The sequence below is a fragment of the Strix uralensis genome, chromosome 1, assembly GCF_047716275.1.
Source record: "Strix uralensis isolate ZFMK-TIS-50842 chromosome 1, bStrUra1, whole genome shotgun sequence".
Lineage (NCBI taxonomy): Eukaryota > Metazoa > Chordata > Aves > Strigiformes > Strigidae > Strix > Strix uralensis.
The window spans coordinates 139,817,018-139,840,026 of NC_133972.1; the positions used below are offsets into that span (position 1 = coordinate 139,817,018).

Here is a 23,009-nt window from a genome sequence, read left to right on the forward strand (position 1 = left end):
TTGTAGATGTAACCTATGCAAAGCTTTATTTCATGACACACAGCACTTGTTAAAACTTGAATTGATAAAAACTCACTGTTGTTTTCTCTGTGCTGGCCTAGCGATGACACTCAAACAAGCCTCAGAGGTGACTGATAATAATCACAAAATCTACTATGTGCTCTTTTCGAGCTCTTCCAGTTGTGTGCAACACATCGAGTTCACAGCATTGGAATCTTCCCATGAAATTGTCACTTAATACTTTAAAAAGAAATTCAACTCCAATCCAGTTTATTATTTGTCAAGAAAACCTTCAAAGTTGAACTTTTTCCATGGGAAAAACTACCTAATGCCTTTTTTGCTAATTGCAAAGCTTTGGTCTGTCTTTAAAAATCAGCATAATAGTTTAATTTCCAAATACACTCAATCTTAACAAGTTCCTGATATTTTTCTTTTATTCAGTTGTTGAAATTAAGTTTACACCACAGCCTCCACCCTTAGTTTTCAGCTAGGAAAACTGCTATTTCTCATTAGTACCTCCACACTAACATTGTGATTTTGATGACTCTGCAGTAGCTGCTACTCTCTTAAATTATACTGCAACATATGGGACTTAACAAAATAAACAGAACTAGGGACACAAACATGGACTGAAAAGTTAACTTCCCTGCTCCATTAATTTCCTTGTCCACTTTATCTATCACATAAACCAACAAAGTGAGGCAGGTGTTAGGAAACCCCCTTCAACGGGAAGAGTAAAAACAAAGGGCAAAAAAACCAGCCACTGCTGCAACTTACACCTGTGATATACAGCGATAAAATGCAGACAGAAGCAACCAATTGTCCACACTTACTACCATTAATTAAGAAACGCCTTTTAGACATTGTGTTTGATGCAGCTGTTGAATATAATGGCGTGGTGAATCTTGATGGTGAACCCTCCTTTCTTCGACTCAAAACCAAAAGGAGTTTCATGTCTTGTGGAACAGAGTTCTGATGATTCAAGATGCACAGACTTTCGTAACTGAGACCGTCAGAAACTTCTTCAGCAGCTTATACATACTCAAATAATGAAAAACCATAAACCAGCAGGACTTTTCTCATTGCCTAGTTAGTAAAGAATCTGAAAGTTTTTATGGCTAAATCAGTGGTTCAGTTTAAAATTTGAACCATCAGATACAGAACTAGCTTACTAAGTAAAAAGGAGTATTATGGGACACTTAGTCTTCAAAATGTCTTCTTCAAGGCTGTTCAGGAACACCATCCTTTTTTAGTACTTGGTTGTTTCTGAGAATTGTGCATACTTGTAATTCAGAGGAGCACAAAGATACCTTAACACTTTAAATCTATGAAACTCTTCAAAACTATGAAAAACCCCCTTATACACACAGTTTCACAACCTATTATCCACACACTAATTATATTAGCAATTTGCTCGCCACGTAGCCATGAGAATTATGATTCTACATATGAATACTTGCTCTGAGAAGTCATAAATCAACAGAAACACAGGTTTAAAAATTTTCAATTTTGAAATTTATTTAGAACTCAGGGGTTAAGCGTGGTAAGTTTCCAATTGTCTGATAATAGCATACCCATGTCACTATCACGGAAATTGCACTAAATCCCTCTGCCCCCCTCCCCCTTAGAAATCTGGTTAGTTTTAACAGCCGGTGGTTTTGCAAATAGTGTGCTCTAGGACACTACTGCATTTCCTGAGTGTTCAAAGCTACTGTATGATACATTAAGCTGAAGGAAAAACAATGAAATTATCATTCAGAACTAAGCCACCTATTTTACCTTACTGCTGAAGTATAGAATCATAAAATGCAATGTATTTTAACAGGAGATTGTTTTGGAATGCTTAAAAAGGGAAAATAAAAAAAGGAAAAAAACACCTTATTAAAAAAAATGACATCCTTTTTACTTCAATTTTAAACTAAATCGTTTTTAACTTCAAGTCATTAACCTCAAGACTATTAAAAATGGCCAAAGAACTTAAGACTCGCTCAGATGGAAATGTAGTTGGGACTAAAATATCCATGTTGGTATTCCTTGACCTTTTAGGGTATTCCTAGTGGCTCTAACAAAAGCAGCATAACAGGGTATCTCTGGTTTGTGTTTGTCTTTTTAGTGCTCTTGAAAATGAGTTACTAACAGCACTGACCAGAGTGCTTAAACAGGATTTCAGACAATCGCCTTAAAATGCACTTCAGCTTTATCGTGCAAAACCAATCTAGTCATAAACATCCCCACATTAAACACAATAAATTGTGCCAAAGTATGTGATGTGAATAAATGTCAGCTAATCTATCAACACATTGACAAACGTCAGCTTGTCTATCAAGCATTGTTCAAGCCCAGAGCAAAATTTCATTTGTCAGAACTGAACTCCTCCATGGGCAGACTGCATAGTCTATGTAAGTTACTAGTTTTTGTCCAGAAAAATCTCTTCAAAGTTGTATTTACATTGGCAAACAGGTTTAGAGGAGAGTTTCAGCCCTCTAAATTCACCATGAGTTAATACATCAATAAAGAGGTCCCACCATCTGTCAGCAGGATTTTTCCATGAAAGACCGCAACTACTTCTTGATCAAAACAAAGCTGAAGCAGCGTCAGCTGATGGAAATGCTAACTACATTATTCTTGCATCATTTTTTTATGATGCATTAGATTTATTTTCATTTATAGATGATTTTAGCAGAAGGGTTCTTCAGGCTGCAGCTGAACAAAAAGCAACTTCTTGTCTCAAGTTGAATTTTTTTTTCTTTATGAAAACTTGTTTTGAACAAGGAACTGATAGTATAGGCAACTACCAGCAGGAACTACCAAGAGATGATGTGTTCTGCTCTAGTATTATGTCAGTGGCTTGCCAATCCTTTTCCCTTAAAATATTTGTAAAAACATTGGAAATACCTATGAAATTTATAAAACAGCTCCTTAAACATCTGCTTAATGCCCTTTCCTTCAAATATAAAAGACCTCCACATTTCAGGGTTTTTTTCTGTGGATACAAGGGAGAGGTCGAGGAAGAGGTAAAAGATAGGATAACTGCTATCTTTTCAGTTGTTACGTTACAAAATTTAAATGACTACTACTCTAAAGATTAAATACAGACTTTACATAACCAATCACAACAATGGAAATAAATCATAACTGAAACCATATAAAATCCATATCAGGTCAAGTGACAGTACATTAAGAATAACCTTATATGTTATACAGAAGATAATATACACAGACTGTAAGAGTTATTTTTTCCCTTAAAAGTCACTGTCAGTAGGATCAGTCTTACTGTACAGACAAGTGACTTGAATATTTGTAATTACTAAGGGGGAGAATTTAGGTTATAAAAGAAAAATGTATCAAGTACACTTTTACGCATGTCTATACTATGATTTAAATTAAAAGCCTTAAGCATTCTCCTACACACTCCACTTTCAACCTAAATGGAACATCGCTTTCAGTATACAAACCTTAGGGAGGGCATTTCTAACCTAGTTATTATAACTATGCTAAAGGACAGCTATCTTACAAAGGAGATTAAGTTCAGATGTTTAGAAACTTTAACAATAAGAGGAAGTTAGAAACCCTAAACAGCTACTTGTATTTAACTATAATTACCTTTTAGAGAGCATTAGACTAAACTCCAGTATTTTCTATGGTCATTGTATTAAAAGAAAGTTCTACCACACCTAAAGGATAAGGCATAGCCATCTACTAATTGGCATATTTGTTTATTTGTCTCAGTTTGTGAAAAGGTCCTTATTTGTGAAAGCAGCAAAACAAACTTCAACTGAATGATTGCTATATGCAAAAGAACTGAAGGCAATTGCCTCTGCAGTGAACTTTACAGTTCTCAACAGCACACACGCAACATGCTATCTGAAAAAAGTTACTAACTGAACTACATGTATTAAATACTGAAAAAAGTTTTACATTTTTTATTATAATTTATTTTATTTAACAATCTAAGAAGTTTGCAGCCATCAGAAGTTCCAGTGCAATTTCAGGTGCAATTGGGAATTCAGGAATCTCCGTAGAGCTGTTAGTATAGCGGACCTTGTAGGTGAAATACATGCATACTTTGGATAGGACATGGGATGGGATCTCTCTAAAATTCACCTCATTTGTTTCATTTTCTGCAAACTGTCCTGTAGAAAACACAAACAACAACAACAACAAACAACAAAAACAAAACACAGAAACAGAAGTCAGAATCTCAATTCACTGAAAAATGAAATGCTTTACCAGACCAATAAAACACAGTCTAAGTAGTCTTGTGTAAGTCCGACATTCCTGGGTATTAGATTCTTCAGTGTAAAGCAGGATGTGCCACATTTACAACCCTCAAGAATATTAAGATCCTCTGCATTACAAAATGTAATGCAGCCTATTAACAATATTCTGAACAGCTACACCAGAAATTTAGGTTTAATTCTGATGCTTGCTTGATAGGTGCTCTAAAACTGTAGCATGCTCAGCTCTAAAAGTCACAGTAACAATGTTTGGGTTTTTTTGGGAAAAAAAAAAAAGGTTTATAGATGTTCCATATCTGCATATGCACACTTATCAGTAGTCCCAACTAGCTTTGAATTTCTCAGTCAGTCTCAAGCAAACTTGACAGAAGGTTGGAACCTCAAAGATGCATTAACGTGATAAGCTGTGAAACCAGGCAGGCAGGAGGGACAGGGAAACCCTAGCTGTACTAGAGAAAAGGTTACATACAGTGTGAGTTTATCTCTATTAGATATTAAATAATTTATCCAAAGCCCAAATCTCAACACACAAGTATGTCTGATATTAGCTTTCTATAGTACCTATAAGCATGAAACTTGAATGATATGAAGTCATCCTGTGGTTAGTCCCACAGCCTTTCTACTGTTATCTTTGTCCCTCTTTTCCTCATCTCTCTGGACTTTCAACTCATTAAGCTGAAAGACAATACAAAAAACTAACATGTACTCCATATTTATGGGAGGCCTAGCAATGTTTGTTTCCCCCTATTTCTACAGGAATACTGACTACAAAGCAAAGCTACTTACTAATGTCTACACACATTTGCGTAGAAGTATCTGCATGCACTGAAGCCAATATGGCTTGAATTCTAGTACAGGAACAGTAGGAAGCAACAGAAGAAATGTTAGCATACTGGCAATGTCACAGTACTGAAATAGAGCACATTTACACATCAGTGAAATGATGACCTACTGAACTAGACAGCAAGAGTACTTTTCCTTTTGAACCCATTTATCTTTCTAGTTTTTATACAACATATTCTTGAATGCTGACTCCCTTACAGAATTAGTTTTCTAAGCTCTCTAAGCAGGCTACTTCGCCTTTTATTTCTTCACATTGTTTATGGAATAAATTCAGAGCAGGCCACATAACTACTCTTTCTCTGACATGTCTGGATGGCTGACATGCAGTGGATCAGACAACAGACCCACTACATATTTTCAAATGCAACCATTACAATGACATTTAGCAGAACATTAAGCTGAGAATTTCAATTGCTCAGTTTGCCCAACTCACTAAGTAATTAAAAAACATATTAAGCAAACAGATCTCTCCAGTAATCCCCCTTGCCAGAATCTGAAGGAGAATATAAGAACGACCATATTCTGACCAGAGCTCCACATAACCTACTGCCCACCACTCAAGTGGCCAAAGATAAACATATGGGATGAGGGTACAGAAGAGGGAAAGCACACGCGTTAACTTCTCCCTGTTCTCTCCTCCACCCTTTCGGTCTTCAAGAATTAGTTCAGACACTTCTTAAACCAGAGGTAGTCTCATATATTCAGTAACACATGAGGTCCTTCCCCTCTGTAAGTTTATCTACCCTCCTCTGAAACTTAAGCTAATTTTGGTCATCAAGCTCAGGAACTCCTTGCCATAGGATCTTGTGAATGTGTTGTGGCCTAAACCCCAGTAGGCAGCTAAACATCACACAGCCACTTGCTCACTTCGCCCTGCAGTGGACAAGGGAAGAGGAAAGGAAGAGTAAAAGCAAAAAACCTCATGTGTTGAGATTAAAAAAAATGTTTAATAAGCAAAAGACAAGTGGAAGAAGAGAAAGAAAACAAAACAACTGATGCAGGGGTAATCACTCACCACCTCCCATAGGTAGACTGATGCCCAGGCAGTTCCCAAGCAAAAGATGGCTAACCTCCCTAAGGAGGTTTTATTACTCTCCCTTTTTACTTCTGAGCATGACATCATATGGCATGCAATACCTCTTTGGTTAGTTTGGGTCATCTGCCTGGTTGTGTTCCCTCCCAACCTCTTTGCACGCCCCCCTGTCTATTCACTGGGTGGGGCAAAAAGTGACAAACTGAGAAGGCCTGGACACTGTGCAAACACTCTTCAACAACAGCTAAAACACTGGTGTTTATCTGCATTGTTTTGGTCACAAATCTAAAACACAGAACCACATGAGCTGGTATGAAGAAAATTAACTCCATACCAGCCAGACACACTACAGAATACTAGAAGTTCCACCATGGAGGTGGCAGTGAACAACTACCAACTCTTGTTTGTTTTGAACTTGACAGCTGCACATTTCATGTAATACCCTCAAGTTCTCATACCATGGGAAACTAGTACTAATGATACCATAAGATGACTAACTGTCCAAGAGCAGACAGAGTCCAATTATATGTCTGGTAGCACAATACCCCACAGAGGTGGACTGTTCCACTGGAAACAGGAACTAGGCAGGATCTGGAAAAGTTAACATTTATTCCAACTTTCACTCACTGCAGGATATAAATTCAAACTGTCCAAAAGTGAAAATAAAGGACATGAAGGTACTAAATCTTTTGTACCTACCTGGTCCACTCAACATAGCTTTTATTGTTCCTGATGTTAATGCATGCTCTCTTTTTACAATGAACTCATGGCCATCGGAGGATATTAACTTCACATACATAGCATCTGGGCCCTCACACCCACCGTATGTTTTCTCTTCTCCATCTATAATGGAAAACAGATTTACAGTTTCAGAACACAACGACTGATTCATATCACTATGAATGCAAGATGCAGTCTTTTCTATGACTATGTTTGCAGACCGAAGAACCCAATACAACCAGAAATAAGACAGAAACATTTTGCATATTTGAAGATGACTTCCCTGAAGCATTCAGCAATCTGTTTGAAAGTAAGAATTTTTGCAAAAGTAGGAATTTTTTTATTAACATCTCTGCTCTGTCATCAAATTCTGACATGATTTCTAAAATCTGCATAGGGATGAAATTTTGCTTTAGACATTCTCAAGTGAACTGAACATGCTACTGCTTCCCTCCATAAGGCTATTGCTATGTTTATCATACTAGTACTTACTAACACTTACCTAAATACATATCTAATATTTAAAATACAGACTGCAAGGAAAAAAGCGGTTTTTGAAGCACAGGCAAGAATAAAAGCAGTCAGTATTCCTGTACTGAAGAAACAGCATGAAATAAGAACCATCCTCTCCCACTGCCCAGCAAGACCCAGAACTATACAGCATTAGTGCACACCTGTGTTGGGACCTTTGGTGGAAAACAGGAAAAGTGCAAAAGCACTAAACCCAAGGAAATGTGCAAATGCTCCTCATAAAAATTTTGACTGTTCTTTTTCTGCTTCCCTTCTCCCTTCTGTCTCATTATACACCCGCTTTCTACTTTGTTTCTCTAGAAACCCTTATCCCCCTTCCCTTTTTGTTCATTCATTTATTCTCTCCTAACAGTGCTATCTTTAGAAGTTGAAAAAGCAACATTACTGTTGCCACCACTGCATTTTTCACTCTGTGCAGTCTTAACCGTTTCTCCATCTTGCACCTGTCTTGCCTATTTAGGCAGCACGCTCTCAGCGGTAGGAACCACTGACTACTTTGTGCCTGTACAGTGCTCAGCACAATAGGGCATCACTGCACAAAGGAGACTGTCCCTGTAGTTGATCTTTTTATGTTCCTGTAAACTCTTAAGTAATAAAGACTGAAGTAATATTAAAATATTTTTGAAAAAGTGAGTGTAAAAAACCCCCCACCCCACTAAATATACAATTTATATCAAATTCAAACTGGAAAGTTAACGCCTTCTTTCAAATACTGTATTTTATAAGGGACTAATATAGGAAGTATTGCTAGAATTCCATTAAAAAAATATTTGAATTTGACACTGCATGTAAAATTTGATTTTTCAGAACAGTATTAATCTTGTTCAAAAGTTAAAAATTAAAGTCCTGGATGTTTTTCCAGCTTGGAAAAGTGTAACAGAAGAGACCTGTATGCTTCTAGAAAAGTAATGTACTGCCAGTATTTCATGATCAAATGCAGAAGTAGCAAAGATAAAACAGATATAGACTACAAACTTGACATGATTGTCAGTGTTGTTTTTCCTTCTGACAAATCAAAGAATAGAAATAATATTAATTATATTAGAATCAGTACTTTGCATTGTATCTAGCGTTATAGGAAATACAACATTCTCCCAATCAGTTGCTTTGTGAATTTGAAGTTAAAATTGAATTACCATGTAGTTATTGCCAATTTTAATAAAGTACTGCTAGTGCCAAACATGCTAAAATACATTCAGAAGTATAGCTAAAACTGTCCAATCATGTTTGGTTAATCAGTCATTTGTAGCAGCAGATATGACAGTTTCAGACATTTAGTCAGATCACACACACACAATGTAAATTATCAGAAATCAGTCCTTATTATGATCTCTTAAGACAGAATTCAACAGGCTGACCTTGGTTAACAAACAAACAAAAATATTTAATACAGGACATAGTGAAATTTTCTTGTCCACTATCTAAAAGTTTAGTGCTACAAAAGCCTAAAGGCATCTTATTTTTAGCATGTACATTTTCGGCACTATGCATATTAAGCAAGTGAAATTTATTGTTAGATAGATGCACTCTGAACAAGTCTTTTGATAAATGAACAGTCACTTGAGAAAATCCTCCTAAAAATGACTGTAGGACGTTCCATTACCTTTTGAGGCTACAAGAAAAACAGTGACAAGATCAACGTTTAAAGTCTTACAATCCACCTCCTCTGCTGATGTAAGAGAAAAAAATGCTTCACATTATAGGAAACAAAAAAACCCTCCAAGATGATGAACTTACCCATTCTCTTCTTATAAAAAAAATGTTTCTTTTCAACAGCAGCTTTTGCAATAGGAGCGTCTGAAAAAACACAAGTGGCAATATTTTCAGTCAGTAGTACAATTTCTTAAGTCAGCTTTAGTTATTAGCCTTTATGTTACCATAAACACTCTTCAGAAAAGAATATGATACACAACATGCAATGCTGATGAGCACTACACTTCGAAAACATTACATTTTGAAAATTATTTTTGCTGTCCAGAGACTCCTACCATATTCAAGAATCTCTGAATTTTAGCTTACTTTGTAAAGAAGTTGTTCCCATAAGCTTTTTAAAGACCCTTGACTGTAAAGCCAGAGGTATTGCAAGAGCCTTATGACTTTTATCACTGTATACACCATCCATGCAATGGTATTGGAGAAGTAAAGAAAGCAAATTTTGCCACACTGCAAAATGCACTTAAGGGACTGAACGGCTTGTCTACAGAAAAAAAAAAAAAGTCAGAGAACAGTTCACCATGCTGTGAATAGAGGAGTGATTGTCCTGCCTTTCAGAGAGACCTTGACAAGCTGGAGAAAGGGGCCAACAGGAAACCAATGAAATTCATCAAAGGAAAATGCAAACCCTTGGACTTTGAGAAGAATCATCCCAGGCAGCAGTACCAGCTGGAGGCCAACCAGCTGGAAAGCAGCTTTGCAGAAAGAGACCTAGGGGTGCTGGTGGACACCAAGTTGAACATGAGCCAGCAAGGTGCCCTTGCAGCAAAGGCAGCCAACAGCACCCTGGGCTGTATTAGGAGGAGTGTTGCCAGCAGGTTGAGGCAGGTGATCCTGCCCCTCCACTCAGTACTAGTGGGACACATCTGGAGTGCTGGGTCCCCAGCAGGAGCCCGAAGGGCCACAGAGATGACTGAGGGACTGAAGCACCTGTCGTATGACGAGAGGCTGAGAGAACTGGGATTGTTTAGGCTGGAGAAGAGAAGGCTCAGGGATCAGCCTAATCAGTGTGCACTAAATACCTGGTCTCCAATCTGTCCTTCCCAGAAGATTGACAGTTCCCGATACAGCCACCAATGTCACCTAGATAATCTACTTCGGACATTTCATGTAGGTATTCACATGGTAAGTTAAACAGGAGCTTCCCTAGCTTATAAATTGACATTCAGCCTGCTGCATACATATTTCGCCAGGAAAATGAATCCAAAGCGTTAGAGAAAAGGAAGCACTTATTTGCAAAACAAATCTGCTATGTTCAGATACAACATATATTTCTTTATGCTGAACTGCATCTATGCTGTGGAAAGGAAAACTTTGGATGAGAAATTCCACCCACCCACCTGCTGTCCTAAAATTCCTTTCACATCAATAGCTACTCTCCAAACATTAACCCATTAACCTAAACGAGCTACCATTGTGTGTCCACAGGTTCAGGAAAACAGCGCTGTCCGGGTCAGCAAAGAGACTGTTAAGCATTCTGACAATTCACATTGCTTCAAAAAGCAGGGAGCAACAGCAGAGGCACGAACTGTGATTACTCACTAGAGAAGGACCCCAGAGCGGGAGGTGTGGAAAAACAGAATAGAGACCCCTCCCCCCCCCCCCCCATCCCCTCCCTCCTGTGTTTCCGGTAAAAGCTTAGCAAAAAATGTAAGCAAATTGAGGGAGCCGCAAGATTTGAAGAAAGCTTTACAGAGATCTCCTCATTTTTTCAGAAGATGCAGCTCTTTCCTATTGCTGATGCTTCCCTTCTCAACAACGCTTTGGTGCTAATTTGTTCCATCTCCCTTTTTTCATAACCACAAATATGAAATAGTCTGAATGTTTTCTCAAGCTTTCACAAGAAGGCACTTTGTTATGTACACCTAATCAAACTACACATGCATAACCAATAGTTTAGTTGTCTGTGGAGAACTGAGAAAAAAACATCTTCCACTTACATAGTTTCTTTGATAATTATCCTGATTTTACAGAAATATCTTACAAAATATTTTCCTTCCCCACTGGTATAAGGAACATCTTCATCTGTACTCTTGCAGGTGAAAAGTTCCTGAACATAAGGTGTATGCAAGAATGCCCTCTGAGAGTTAATTTGTGTACGCTGTCATAGAGATATCTTAATATCAAGTGTTAAATGCCTTCGCCATTTTCAATAATTCCAAGAACTCATCCAAGGAAATTACATTGGGGTGCTGGGACAGTTGAGGCATAAAACTGACAGGTTCTTTCACCCTATTTCAACAGCTTTTGTAAGTGGAAATCAAGCATCTTATTGCAGTGTCTCTGTTGCTCAGAAACTGAAGGGATACCTTACATTATTACTTCTGCTTCACAGAAGAGGATCACTTGTGCTACCCCCTTCTCTAGCCACAAAACCCTTCCCCCTACATTCCAAAAGAGTAGTGAAACTGCTTATGATTTATAAATAATAATAATAATAATAATAATAATAATTATTATTAGTTTTAAAAACCACAGAAGTAGTGATACCATTTTGTGGAGGTACTGGTGACGATAAAATGTGCCTTGGTTTCCAATACAAATAATGCCACTAGATACAGGAATAGACAGGCTAGTTAGTGGGAATGCAAATATATTAACACCTTGCCAGGTAAAAGCATAACTTGAGAAGGCTAATACAGTAAAGCTGCAGAAATGAAAAAATGTCCACACCAAAACATTAGAGTTCTCCCAAAAAACTGCAATGAGCATTTTAATAAAATCCAATGAAATGTGCTATCATATGACTAGAGAGGAAAAAAAAATACAGTAGTTAACACTTAAAGAAGAAAAAAAATTATCAGGCTCAGTGGTCTGAATCCAATTGCATTAAAGAGGAAAACAGAATAAAACCGCAGTAAGCATTAGCAGATTTAAGACATGCTGGAGTGATCCAATACCTAAAAACCGAATCAATTATTTCCTTCAAAAAACAAAATTCAAACAAGATGCAATCTGAATTCAATAAATCATCTGAGGTTAAATACATGTGATAAGAAGGTAATCTTAAAATGAGAAAGAAACTTTCTACAAGAATAGAGTATGATGTTGCAAACATGGAACAACTGCACTAGGAAAGAACAACTAGCTCCTCCAAAAATTATACCAATTTTTTTCTTTTCTTTAAACAATGCTGCCAGAAAAGAACAGGTAGATTTAGATGAGACAGAAGTGGAAAGCACTGCAACAAGAGAGGAACATAGTATCACACACACAAGTGACCAGTCCTGACAAATGGCATACTAGAAGCCACGTGAAATGAAGTGCAAGATTCCTGCACATAGGGACTGATACAAGCTTCTTTCACGTAGTCAGGGCTTGTTATTTGGGAGCACAGTCATTCTGTGGTCAACTATAAACCAATGTACCTCTGTAGAGGCAAAAGAAAAGAAAGCGGGGGTAAGGAAGAGGCAAACGCACATCAAGGATTTCTTTGCAATAGAGATAGGGAAATACGAACATTGTTGCACATGAACAGCAATTTGTCTGGAATACCACACACAATTCTGAATTCCTGTTTTCAAGAAAAAGAAGTTCTAATTACAAGAACTACAGAAACGAGCTATGATATGACCAAAGAGCCTGTTACACAAAAGAAAAATTAGTCCTGCTTACGCAGCTTAGCAAAATAGAAACGGACTGAAAATAAATATAACAATTCATTAAAAGGATAAACATCAGAAGGAGATACGCCAACACTATTCCTTAGTTTAAGTCCAACAAATGAACATAAACTAAAAAAAGAACAAAATTTATACTGCTATCCCAGAACCCAAGTTTGGTTCCAAATATAGATCAAAACTAACATTCTATTGCCAAAAATAAAAGACGCAGCATGCAGCAAGCCTACCTGCTTTTAAGAGAAAGACATCATACATTCCGTTATATGATGCATTTGACATGTAAGTTATGTAAGGGATACAGTTTGGTTTCACTGTTTCTATTCTGATATAACAATGTGTCACTTCCCCTCCCAAAAAATCTGAAAAGATAATCGTGAATACTATTAGGAGTAGCAACGAAGCTGGTGAAGGGCCTGGAGAACAAATCCTATGAGGAGCGATTGAAGGAGCTGGGACTGTTTAGTTTGTGGAGGAGAAGGCTGAGGGGAGACCTCATCACTCTCTACAACTACCTGAAAGGACATTGTAGAGAGGTTGGTGCCGGTCTCTTCTCACAGGTAATTAGCGATAGAACAAGAGGGAATGACTTTAAACTCCAACAGGGGAGGTTTAGACTGGACATTAGGAAAAAATTTTTCACAGGAAGAGTGATCAGACAGTGGAATAGGCTGCCCAGGGAGGTGGTGGAGTCACCATCCCTGGATGTGTTTAAGGGTCGTTTAGATGAGATGCTGGGGGATATGGTGTAGGGGAGAAAAGTGGGGCTGACGGTTGGACTCGATGATCCCAAGGGTCTTTTCCAACCTGAATGATTCTATGATTCTGATTCTGAGTATAGATTTACTCCTTACAAAATATGGACAGCAGAGAACACAGAAAAATCAGAGAGTCAATGCAACAAAAGTGGAGGGAAAGAAAAACCATAAATCTGGGAAACCTGAAAAACCTAAAGAAGCAATAATAACCTGTTAGCATCTATTGGTTCCTCTTCTGGATCAAGAAGTGTTCAGTGTGTCATGACACTTGATGAAGATTAGATCATACTGCAGTTCAAGTTTATTATTTTGTGAAAAGCATCTTCTTCCCAACAACTACACTCAAGTTACGCAAGGCAGTATTAACACGATCTTGCATAAGCCACAGCCAGTAGTCAACTATCTTATTGGTTCATAAGTTTACAGAAAAATAAGTGGGAACAGCAGAAGAAATACACTGAAAAATTGGCACAGAAAGCATGCTAGTTTTGATGTATTTATTTTTGATAGAAACCTTAATTTGTTATGTAACTTCCCCCAAAACCAGAAAAAAAAAAAAAGGGACATGGAAAAGAAATTAGACAGATGAAGGATGTAGAAATCCCTGCCACACAGAAGTTATTGCTTGTGTGTGTAGAAAAAGCAGTGTGGAGGAAATTTTTCTGCACAGAAGTATTTTTTTAAATCGAAAATTGCATGCCCTTTAGTATTAAATAATAGGTTAGAAACAGGAAAGTCAAGTGACCTGGTACGTTCTCTTACCAGAAATTCTTTTCTTACAGTGTATTTTCCAATACACTATTTACTGCAAAACATGTCACTATATTTTCCTTCTGTATAATGAGAACAATATAAATGACAACATTTGCCAAGACAACATGAAGGGACTCAGTGAGATTTCTGAAGATGCCTGGTAACTACCTATATTTTAATTACTTTTCCACATTTTATAGCTGCCCCTGTCTGACTTCCCCAAGACTACACCAGTGCCGCAGCAGGGAAGAGAACATCCAAGTTTTCTGAACACTCAAACATTTGCCTTTTTTATTATATATTTCCAACCTATTTCAGACTCCTGCAAAGAACCACTGATTTTTATTGAAGTACATTCATGATTCCATTTCTCCTTCAAGAAGCTTATGTGGCATTACCAATTAGGTAGCTCAGCTCCCTGCCTTTAATCTCAAAAAAGCACATACATTAGGTATGATTGCACTCCTACCCTGCCTCCTTAAAAAAAAAAAAGCAAAACCTGCATTTGTTAAGAGAAAGATTACATAAAAATGATAGGCCACTTTTTAATCGATGAGGGAGAATACAATACAACTAAAACCAGCGTATTTGGCACAGAAACTTTCCAACCAGTCTAAAAGGGAAGCTCTTGCTGCAGAAAACATAAAATGTTCGTTAGATATTGGAGAACTGAAAATTTTCACAAGTTGCTAGTTACACATACGAGGTAGAACATAGCAAAGTATCATAAATCATGGTAATTAACCCCCACAAAGCAAGTGTTCTTGTTAGCATACTTAAACATCTTATTCTCCTCCTTACAACTCTAAGAAGAAATACTATGCTATAGTGAATTTAGTTTGATCTCTTTCCTACTTCTCTTGAGCATCAAATGCAAGAAAAAAAACCAAAGCATGTCCATGACCCTCTCACCTCACTCCCAATGCTGTGTGCTCATCTCTCAAGCTTCCCAGAATTTCCAGAATATAATTTCCTTGTAGATCTTGTATGTTGATGAGACCGGAATAGACTTGAAGGACATAACGCTAATTTGACTGAACACATGCAACCACTGTACAGATTTCAGAACCCCATTGCTTTATTCTGGTTAGCACAAGAAAATTAAATCTCTGCAAACATTTCAGGCACTCAGATTCTTTGATCCCACAGAAAACTCTTCAAAAATTCAGATTATGGTCTAAGGAAACTCAAATGGCTTCCAACTCATTAGCTGCACAACGCACACATGGCTTTTGTACACTTCAGCTGGTGACATTTCTGTATTCTACTCTATCAATTTTTGGAAAACATGGGGCAAATAACACAAATGCCTTTACGATTACTAGGTTAGTTTAGAAGCCAAATGTGACATTTTGTGGCTGTCATTTGTATATTAGTAAGAGTTCATCAGTAAACAAAGGCTGTTGTGTGTTAGAAAGTAGCTTCCTACTATTCAATTCTAAATTCTAGTCCTATTCTTCATCCTATACACTAACTTATTTAAAAATACTGCTCTTCAGTTTAGTATTCGTTGTTCAGTATGCATCAAAAATAATTAATGTAAATAAGGATTGAAGCATATTTAGAAAACACAAAGGAAAACTGGTACAGCGGGATTTCCCAATCAGCTGATTCACTATTCCATACTCATGGGCACTAAAATTCAAACATTCAGGGGCACACTGAAGTGTGACAGGAAGGTGTGCTACAGGTGAATGCTAGTTAAGATAAACAGGAGATGAGGTAGATGTATGGAGTATCAAAGATCTCACAGAAGATGTTTTTTCTATCTAAAGAAAATATCCTTTTCAGTAATTCCCAATAAAGTTTTAAGGAGGGGGAAAAAAAAAGGGCAGGTGAGTATTACTGTTTTTTTCCTAACATACAATAAAAGCCCTGTACTGTACACCTCTTGCCATTAGGGGGAAAAAAAAGCTGCTAGCTTATTGCAAAATTTAGTAGAGTATGGATTTCTGTCCTCTCGTTATAAGCATTCATCAAAAACTACTGTTATGCAAACTACCTCATAATGAAGATAATTAAATTCTGAACCATTCTAGGTGCAAGAGAACTTGTCAAAACACATCAAAATTCCTTTATTTTAATCTGACAAAACCCATACTTTTATGACAAAACTCAGGGGTTTCTTGTAATATACACTGAGAATTGCAAAAACACAGTAAAACACCTGAGGCTAAGTATACTTTCAAAAGATATTAATTTATCCCCACACAAAGCATTAGGGACAGAAGCATGAACACAAATGTATCAGAAGAAGAAATATGAGGTTGGGACATAGAAAGATGGTATATCAGAGAATCAACTGGATCTCCTCACTGTACCTATAGTAAGTCTTCACATTAAGGCTACATGCAACTACCTAAATCTCTTCATCATCCATTCCAGTATAAAAAAAGAAATCTCAAGTTACTTTTCTCTGATACAATAAGGAAAAAATTAACTGCTGGAATGCTGAAAGTTTTGAAAGATTATCTTAAAGCTCCCAATGTTAATGAGAAATGTTAGCGAAAATTTTACTGACTTAAGCACATTAAAAGGCTGATCTCAAGGTATAAGGTATGCGCTATATTTTGGTCCTTAGCATAGCAAAAGGAGGAAATCGGAGCACATAACGGTTTATTCACAAATAAGTGCACAAAGTGGTTCTTCTCCTAAAGCTCTCTCAGCCTTCTATTTATCTCCGTTTTTCTGGCTTGCTTCCAAATTGAACTTTTGCAAGTGATCTTCAGCAAACCCAAGTAAACAAAGGGCCTATAACTATCTAAGTCTCCCTACAGTGCAAGGCTTAAATCACAATCTACAGTATTAAACATCTTTAATAAAGTTTCTGCACATAGTATTACATGGTGTAAGATTAAACTGGCCATCAAAGTTAACTGCTAGCATCACCATCACCTATTCATACACGTATCTGAAGCCATCAATAACTTACCAATGCTCAGGTTCCCTTATATTAAAGCGAATTCACCCTCTAAGGAACACATGGTACTCAAAAGCTTATTTTTCTTACTACATGTAAGAGTATCACCCTTTTCCGTCAACCTTGCTTTGCTTATATTCGTCGACCATTACAGCTAAAGCACTTTAGCCAGCACTTCTCACCTTGGTATAACAACCCCTGGGAGTGCATCCTAAATGCTTTCGGCCTTAGTTTTTCCCCTCTCTCTAGGGCCTGGTGTAGGAAGAGGGTGGACATCATTTGTGGCGGAAAAAGTTTAAGAGCGATATTTAATTAAACCACCGTACCGGAAAGCCCCTTTCCCGGCGGCGCCTGGATTTCAAGGAGAGCGCTTCACTCCCGCATGCAGAGGACAGAAGCGCGCCCTTCGCCACCGTCCCGGCGGGGGAACCCCGATCTGGCACCGCATCCCTCCACACCCCCCCCCGACGGCTCCCCGCGCTCCCCCGGCCGCTCCAAGCCTCTCCGCTCCGCGGCCCGGCTCCCGGCCAGCGGCCCAGCTCCCGTCCAGCGGCCCCCACCTCGCCTCTGGGAGCAGGGCGAGGGCGGCGCGGAGGGCGAGGCCCGTTCCCCTCCGAGGGACAGGCCCCGAGGGGTGCCCCTTCCCCGTTTCTTGCCCCCCTCGCCCTCCCCCCCCCACCTCGGACGACGACGACGGCAGCGGCGGGGCCTCCCCACCCCCAGCGGAGACAGCCCCCGCCGCCCCGGCGGCCACTCACTCGTCAGCGCCGCTCCCTCCGCCCCGCTCGCAGGGCCCCCGCGGTGTCGGGCCAGCTGCCTGCTAAGAACTTCCGGCAAGGTCACAGGTTACTTCCGATCCCGGGCGAGCGCCCCCCGCACCCTGCCCTTGGAAGGCGTGCGGCGCCCGGCTCCCGGCATGCTGTGCGGCGTGGAGCGGGGCATGCTGGGGCGCGTAGTTCCCGGCGGGGCCGGTGCCGGTCCGCCATGTTAGGAGCGGCGCGGGACAGATGTTGAGACGGGGCTGCCCGGGCAGCGGCTCCTGCCTCGGGGCTGGCAGGAGCCGGGGTGTGCGAGGGCTTGCCTTCCCGGGCGGCGCACCGGCAGGCAAAGTCCGAAACTCGCTGGCCGCGGGTTCTAATCGCGCGGATGTCCGCTCTCGGTCTCGCCCCTGCCCGGCTGTCCCCACGAAGGCCATGCCCGTGGCGTCCCTGGGGATCCGTCTGAGAAACCCACAACACCCGCAGCGGCGATGACCCGCGGAGGCCGCCGGCAGCAGCCTGGCGGGGGCGCGGTGGAGTCGGCTGGACCCTTCCCGCCGCCGGAACCAAATCGCGGGGCTGCGGGGCGGCGGGGGCTGCCGCCTGGTGCACCGCCCCGCGCTCTCCCCTCGCCGGCCGCGGCCCGACATGCTGCTGCTGCGGGCTGCCGGCTGCCGCCGCGCCGCCGCCCCGGCCGCCGCCCCCGCCGCCGCCTGGCTGCGGGGCGCCGCGCACCGCGGGTTCCCGGCCGCCTGCCGCCGCCGGGCGGCCCTGCCCGCCGCCGCTGCGGCCCAGCAGGTTGTGTGGGGGTGGCGGTGAGGGGACCCGGGAGGAGCTGGCCGCGGGGGGGAGGGCGGCAGTCCTCGGATTCGCGACTTTTTCCTTGCGAAGAATGCGGATCTAAGGAGGGAGCGGAGGTTCCCCTCAGGGCGTACCTGAGATCAAACGGAGACCTGGGGCGCGGGGGCTCTGAATGTCTCCTTGCAAAGCCGTGTGTAAAATGATAGCAAACTTAATATTCGTCAGTGGGGTTGCAAATATTTAATGCTAATTTGGGATATCTAAATGGAAAGTTATTAAAACAAGCAATGTTGGAGTTTGTTTGTGGCGTGCTCTGTAGTATAACCTAACTTTAATTCCCAATTTAAGATGCTGGGAATAGGTTCAGGGCAAGGTGAAACTGTTAGACTGGATATTAGGAAGTATTTCTTTACAGAACGGGTTGTTAGGCGTTGGAATGGGCTGCCCAGGGAGGTGATGGAGTCCCCATCCCTGGAGGTGTTTAAGAGTAGAGTTGACATAGCGCTGAGGGATATGGTGTAGTTGGGAACTGTCAATGCTAGGTTAACAGTTGGACTAGATGATCTTCAAGGTCCTTTCCAACCTAGACGATTCTCTGTGTGTGTGCACATATATATATTTATTTGTATACATATAGGTATATATGTGTGTATGTATATAATGTGTAGATTGGTACTGATGTTGCTTGGCTGTGTACTGCTTTCATCTTTCAGGTTACATCTTTTCAAGGAGTGACTCTTCGCAGCCTCTGCACATCCTCTCCTCATGAACACCCAGAACATGGAAGATTAGTTTATAAAGGAAATTTGGCAAAGGCAGTGTTAGGTATGTGACTTGAAGTGATTTGTATTGCTATTTTAAATTTTATTTTATTTTTTTTTTATTAAACACTGTTTAATAATTTTAAAATGCAACATTATAAGAGCGAATGTTCCTTGCCAAGTCTGCTAAAACCTGGATCCTCTGTACAGCAAAATAATGTGGTGGTGGTGCTTGGGTTCTGCTTCTACACTTAGGTGTGTGGAGAGTTCTGTAGGTACTGTACATCTCTGTAACCCCTCAGCTTCCTGTGTCTCTTGCAGCCTTTGGAATGCATTACCCAACCTAGTAGCAAACAAAGACTAGTTGTAACTGCTGTTTACATTCTATATGCTTTCAAGTGTTACTGAAATGTTTCTGAAGTAGACAGGTACTATGATGGAATGCACGATCTGTAATGAGACTTTGTTGATCTTTCTTTGACCAGTTAATGTTATAAAGACCGAGTGAAAGATAATCCATTGGATGTTTTCTGATACGCATTTTTGAAATGTGTCTTAAAGAAGGAGAAAGTATGCCTTAACATGCTTAATTATCACAGCATCTTAGACTACTGGTGACTTAGGGACTGTACATGATCTACAACACTGACTACTGTCTCTCAAGCTGCATGCAAGATGACTGTGGAGTTAATATTGAATAACCTACGTTTTTCAAGTTATGTGTGGTGGGGGGCCAAGCAAGCTTCTTTGTAATGCACACTGAACGTCAATATTAGTTGTTGATGAAGAGAGAAATTCCCAGTTGTATCTGTCGTTATTGCCATTATGTGTATTGATGACTGGAGTCAAGTTTCTTTTGAAATCAGTTTCCTGTCTGTGAAGTAAAAACTTCATAGGTGTGCATAATAGCTAGTAGCTGACTCTATCATAGAAATAGAGCCAGCCACCAGCTTTGATAAACCCAACATGAACATATAAACAAACCAGAACAGTGGCAAGAAGACAGAGTTGAACTTCCAGTGGTTTCTTTGTGAGCTTAAAAAAGAAACGGAAGTGGATTTTCAGTAACTTCAGCTGTTCAAGTAATGCCATCGATATATAGTAACAGAACATACGCAATTATTTTTTTATTAAAGTATTAACCTTTGTTTTCTCTTTGTTTTGTTTTATGTAGGTGTGAGGTTTTTCTCTTACTCCACCAGCATATTCAACCTGTTCACGATGCCCTACATCATGCTCAAAACTGGTATTGGATTTGAAAGTCTGATTATGCAAGCTGCCTTTTATGGGTTGATTGGGTTTTTTACATTTGTAACACCGGTTACTTTGCATGTCCTTACAAAAGGCTATGTGATTCGACTCTATTATAAAGATGAAATGGACACGTATACAGCCATTACGTACAATGCGATCTTGGCAGAAAAAGTGACTGTTTTCCATCAGAAAGATGTAAAGATTCCAGACATCACCAAGATGTTTACAACATTTTATGCCAAAACAAAATCAATGCTTGTTAATCCAACGCTCTTCCCAAATCCTCAGGATTATAACCATCTCATGGGCTATGACAAATTCTTTAATTTTAACCTCGAGGAGGAAAAGGAAGCTGGTGAAAAGAAATAATTTGAAGATAACGAATGTCACCATCATTGTTCATGGTGCAGTGCTATATATGTGAAAGAATGTAAAATTCTATTACACTTTCTTAAGCATCAGATAGCTAGAGTTCCCCAAATGCATTTTGGAATGTATTAAAAAACCTGCATTTTTTTAACCTTTTAAACAACGTGAGGGTTTCTTCAGAGTTAATGACACAAAATATAGTAAAAAAAATGCTTAGATCTGTCTTGTGCTTGTTTGTTCTTGGCTTGGTTTTTATTGTTAACTATCCAGGAGAACTCAAATGCATGGGCTGTGCAGCAATCTCACCATCTCCATTTCAAAAGGAATCATTCATAAAAGAAAAATCATCGGTACTCATTAGTTAAGCTTTTAAACCTTACAGATTAATTGTACTCAATCCAAAAAGATTGGGCTTTTTCATCAGTGCTGCTGGTGGTATGAAGGGAGCGGAGATGGCTTTCACTTCCCTTTGTGAGAGCAACGGTAGCCAGGAGGAGTCTTCAGAAAGCAGACAGGTATTGTTGCTAGTTCCTGCTACAGCCTCCTAGAGGCCTGCAGGCCTCTGGAGAAGATAGGGAGAATGGCTGCGTCCCAGTAACTAGCTACTCACAGCTACTAAATGGGTTCTTAAGCTAGAGTCCCCCTTGGAGCAACTCTGTCCCCAGAGGTGGAAAGCAAGAAGCCTCTTTTTTCTTGGGTAGGGAGAAGCACCTTAGCATGTGTGCTTGTGAATATCTCATTGAAAACAGGTGCTGTATTTGAACCAACTTAAAGAAAATACTAGCAGCTAGTGGTTAAAATGTATTCTGTCAGCATTTATGTAAAGTGAGGAAGCAAAAGGGAATTTCCTGTAGAGTACTGTTTAGACCTTGTGCCTTTAAAAAATATACCTCTTGATTTTTAGCAGTTCAGAGGAAGCCACCTTAAGCTCAAGTAAAATGAGGATTAGATCTTTCTGTGTGATTAGACTGGTTAGTTCTGCACTCTGAGTATGCAGAAATTGGATTTAAATAGTTTTAGCCCAAGGAGAGGTTTGTCATGTAAACTGACAGATAATTGTTTTCAAAAATGAAGGGCCTAAATATTTTGAGGCTTAAAAAATTACTGAATTAAAAAAAAATTAAAATTAATCCTTTTGTATTAGCAGTGCCCTTTGTAATGAGTAAATCTGATGCTTGCTACTAATTAAGTCATCCTGATACTGCAAATAAAGAGAAAATAATTACAGCTGCCTTTCCAGATGTTTCCTAAGTTCTAGCTGAAAAATTTTATTTAAAAGTCTAAATGTCTTCCAAGACTATTATTTCAGTTTCCTGTCATAGGATGACACTAGACCATATTAAAATTTTAAATGTTGTTTTTCTGACTGTTGAAACTGCTCTCAATGTTCTTGCTGAGTAATTAAAAAGCAGATCATCCCATCCAGATATTTTTGAGGCAATTCTTTTGTGTTGGTACAGCTATAGCTTTAAAAACCTGATCTAGCCCCATTAAGCCAGTATCACTCCGCAGGTAACAATAGTATAAAAAAAAATCCATAAATGATATTGAAGACTTGAGGCCAGTAACAAGCAATTCCAATCACTTGGTTTTACTACTTGTCCTTATTGAAATTATGTTTTATACCTTATTAAAAATAATCTTTCCATTCTTTCCATGTCTGATGTGATTGCTGTTTTTGTGCTTGTGGATAAAGTTAACTTCATCTTTAAATGCCAAATACAGGGAGAACAGGAAATGGAGTTTGCAAGAGAAGGTAAAGCCCTGGAATTATATTTATGTACCCCTTGAGCAATATTAAAATCCTCAGCCTTTTCTTCTGACTGCAGAAAATTTTCACTGTTTGAGAAATTTGAGATTTGGCCAATTCAGATTTAAGCAGCAATAGTAAGAGATTTCCATCCTAGTGGCTAAGTTTCTCAGAAAAAAGTGTGGAA

General features: G+C 39.6%; 2 protein-coding genes across 3 annotated transcripts; one reads left to right on the forward strand and one right to left on the reverse strand.

The window, feature by feature from the left end:
• Nucleotides 1-3,699: 3,699 nt before the first annotated feature.
• Nucleotides 3,700-18,015, reverse strand: ELOC (elongin C). The gene is made up of 4 exons (XM_074883031.1): nt 17,888-18,015; nt 9,103-9,162; nt 6,814-6,957; nt 3,700-4,133 (listed from the first exon to the last, which is right to left on the reverse strand). Exons 2-4 carry the CDS (start codon nt 9,104-9,106, stop codon nt 3,943-3,945), a joined length of 339 nt encoding a protein of 112 aa, XP_074739132.1. The 5' UTR covers nt 9,107-9,162; nt 17,888-18,015; the 3' UTR covers nt 3,700-3,942.
• Nucleotides 18,016-18,129: 114 nt separating this feature from the next.
• On the forward strand, nt 18,130-22,729 carry TMEM70 (transmembrane protein 70). 2 transcript variants are annotated; one of them, XM_074883043.1, is made up of 3 exons: nt 18,130-18,685; nt 19,402-19,513; nt 20,624-22,729. In XM_074883043.1, the coding sequence occupies exons 1-3, from the start codon at nt 18,536-18,538 to the stop codon at nt 21,070-21,072; spliced, it is 711 nt and encodes a 236-aa protein (XP_074739144.1). In that variant the 5' UTR covers nt 18,130-18,535; the 3' UTR covers nt 21,073-22,729. The 2 variants fall into 2 exon arrangements, with proteins under 2 accessions (XP_074739144.1, XP_074739152.1); XM_074883051.1 differs by lacking the exon at nt 18,130-18,685 and adding an exon at nt 18,814-18,878.
• The last annotated feature ends 280 nt before the right edge of the window (nt 22,730-23,009 follow it).

Coding starts and splice junctions, on each gene's coding strand:
- TMEM70 (XM_074883043.1), top strand. CDS start 18,536: ATGCTGCTGCTGCGGGCTGCCGGCTGCCGCCGCGCCGCCGCCCCGGCC. Junction 18,686..19,401: donor CCGCCGCTGCGGCCCAGCAG/GTTGTGTGGGGG, acceptor TTCATCTTTCAG/GTTACATCTTTTCAAGGAGT. Junction 19,514..20,623: donor TTTGGCAAAGGCAGTGTTAG/GTATGTGACTTG, acceptor TGTTTTATGTAG/GTGTGAGGTTTTTCTCTTAC.
- ELOC (XM_074883031.1), bottom strand. Junction 4,134..6,813: donor AGCTATGTTGAGTGGACCAG/GTAGGTACAAAA, acceptor TGTTTTCTACAG/GACAGTTTGCAGAAAATGAA.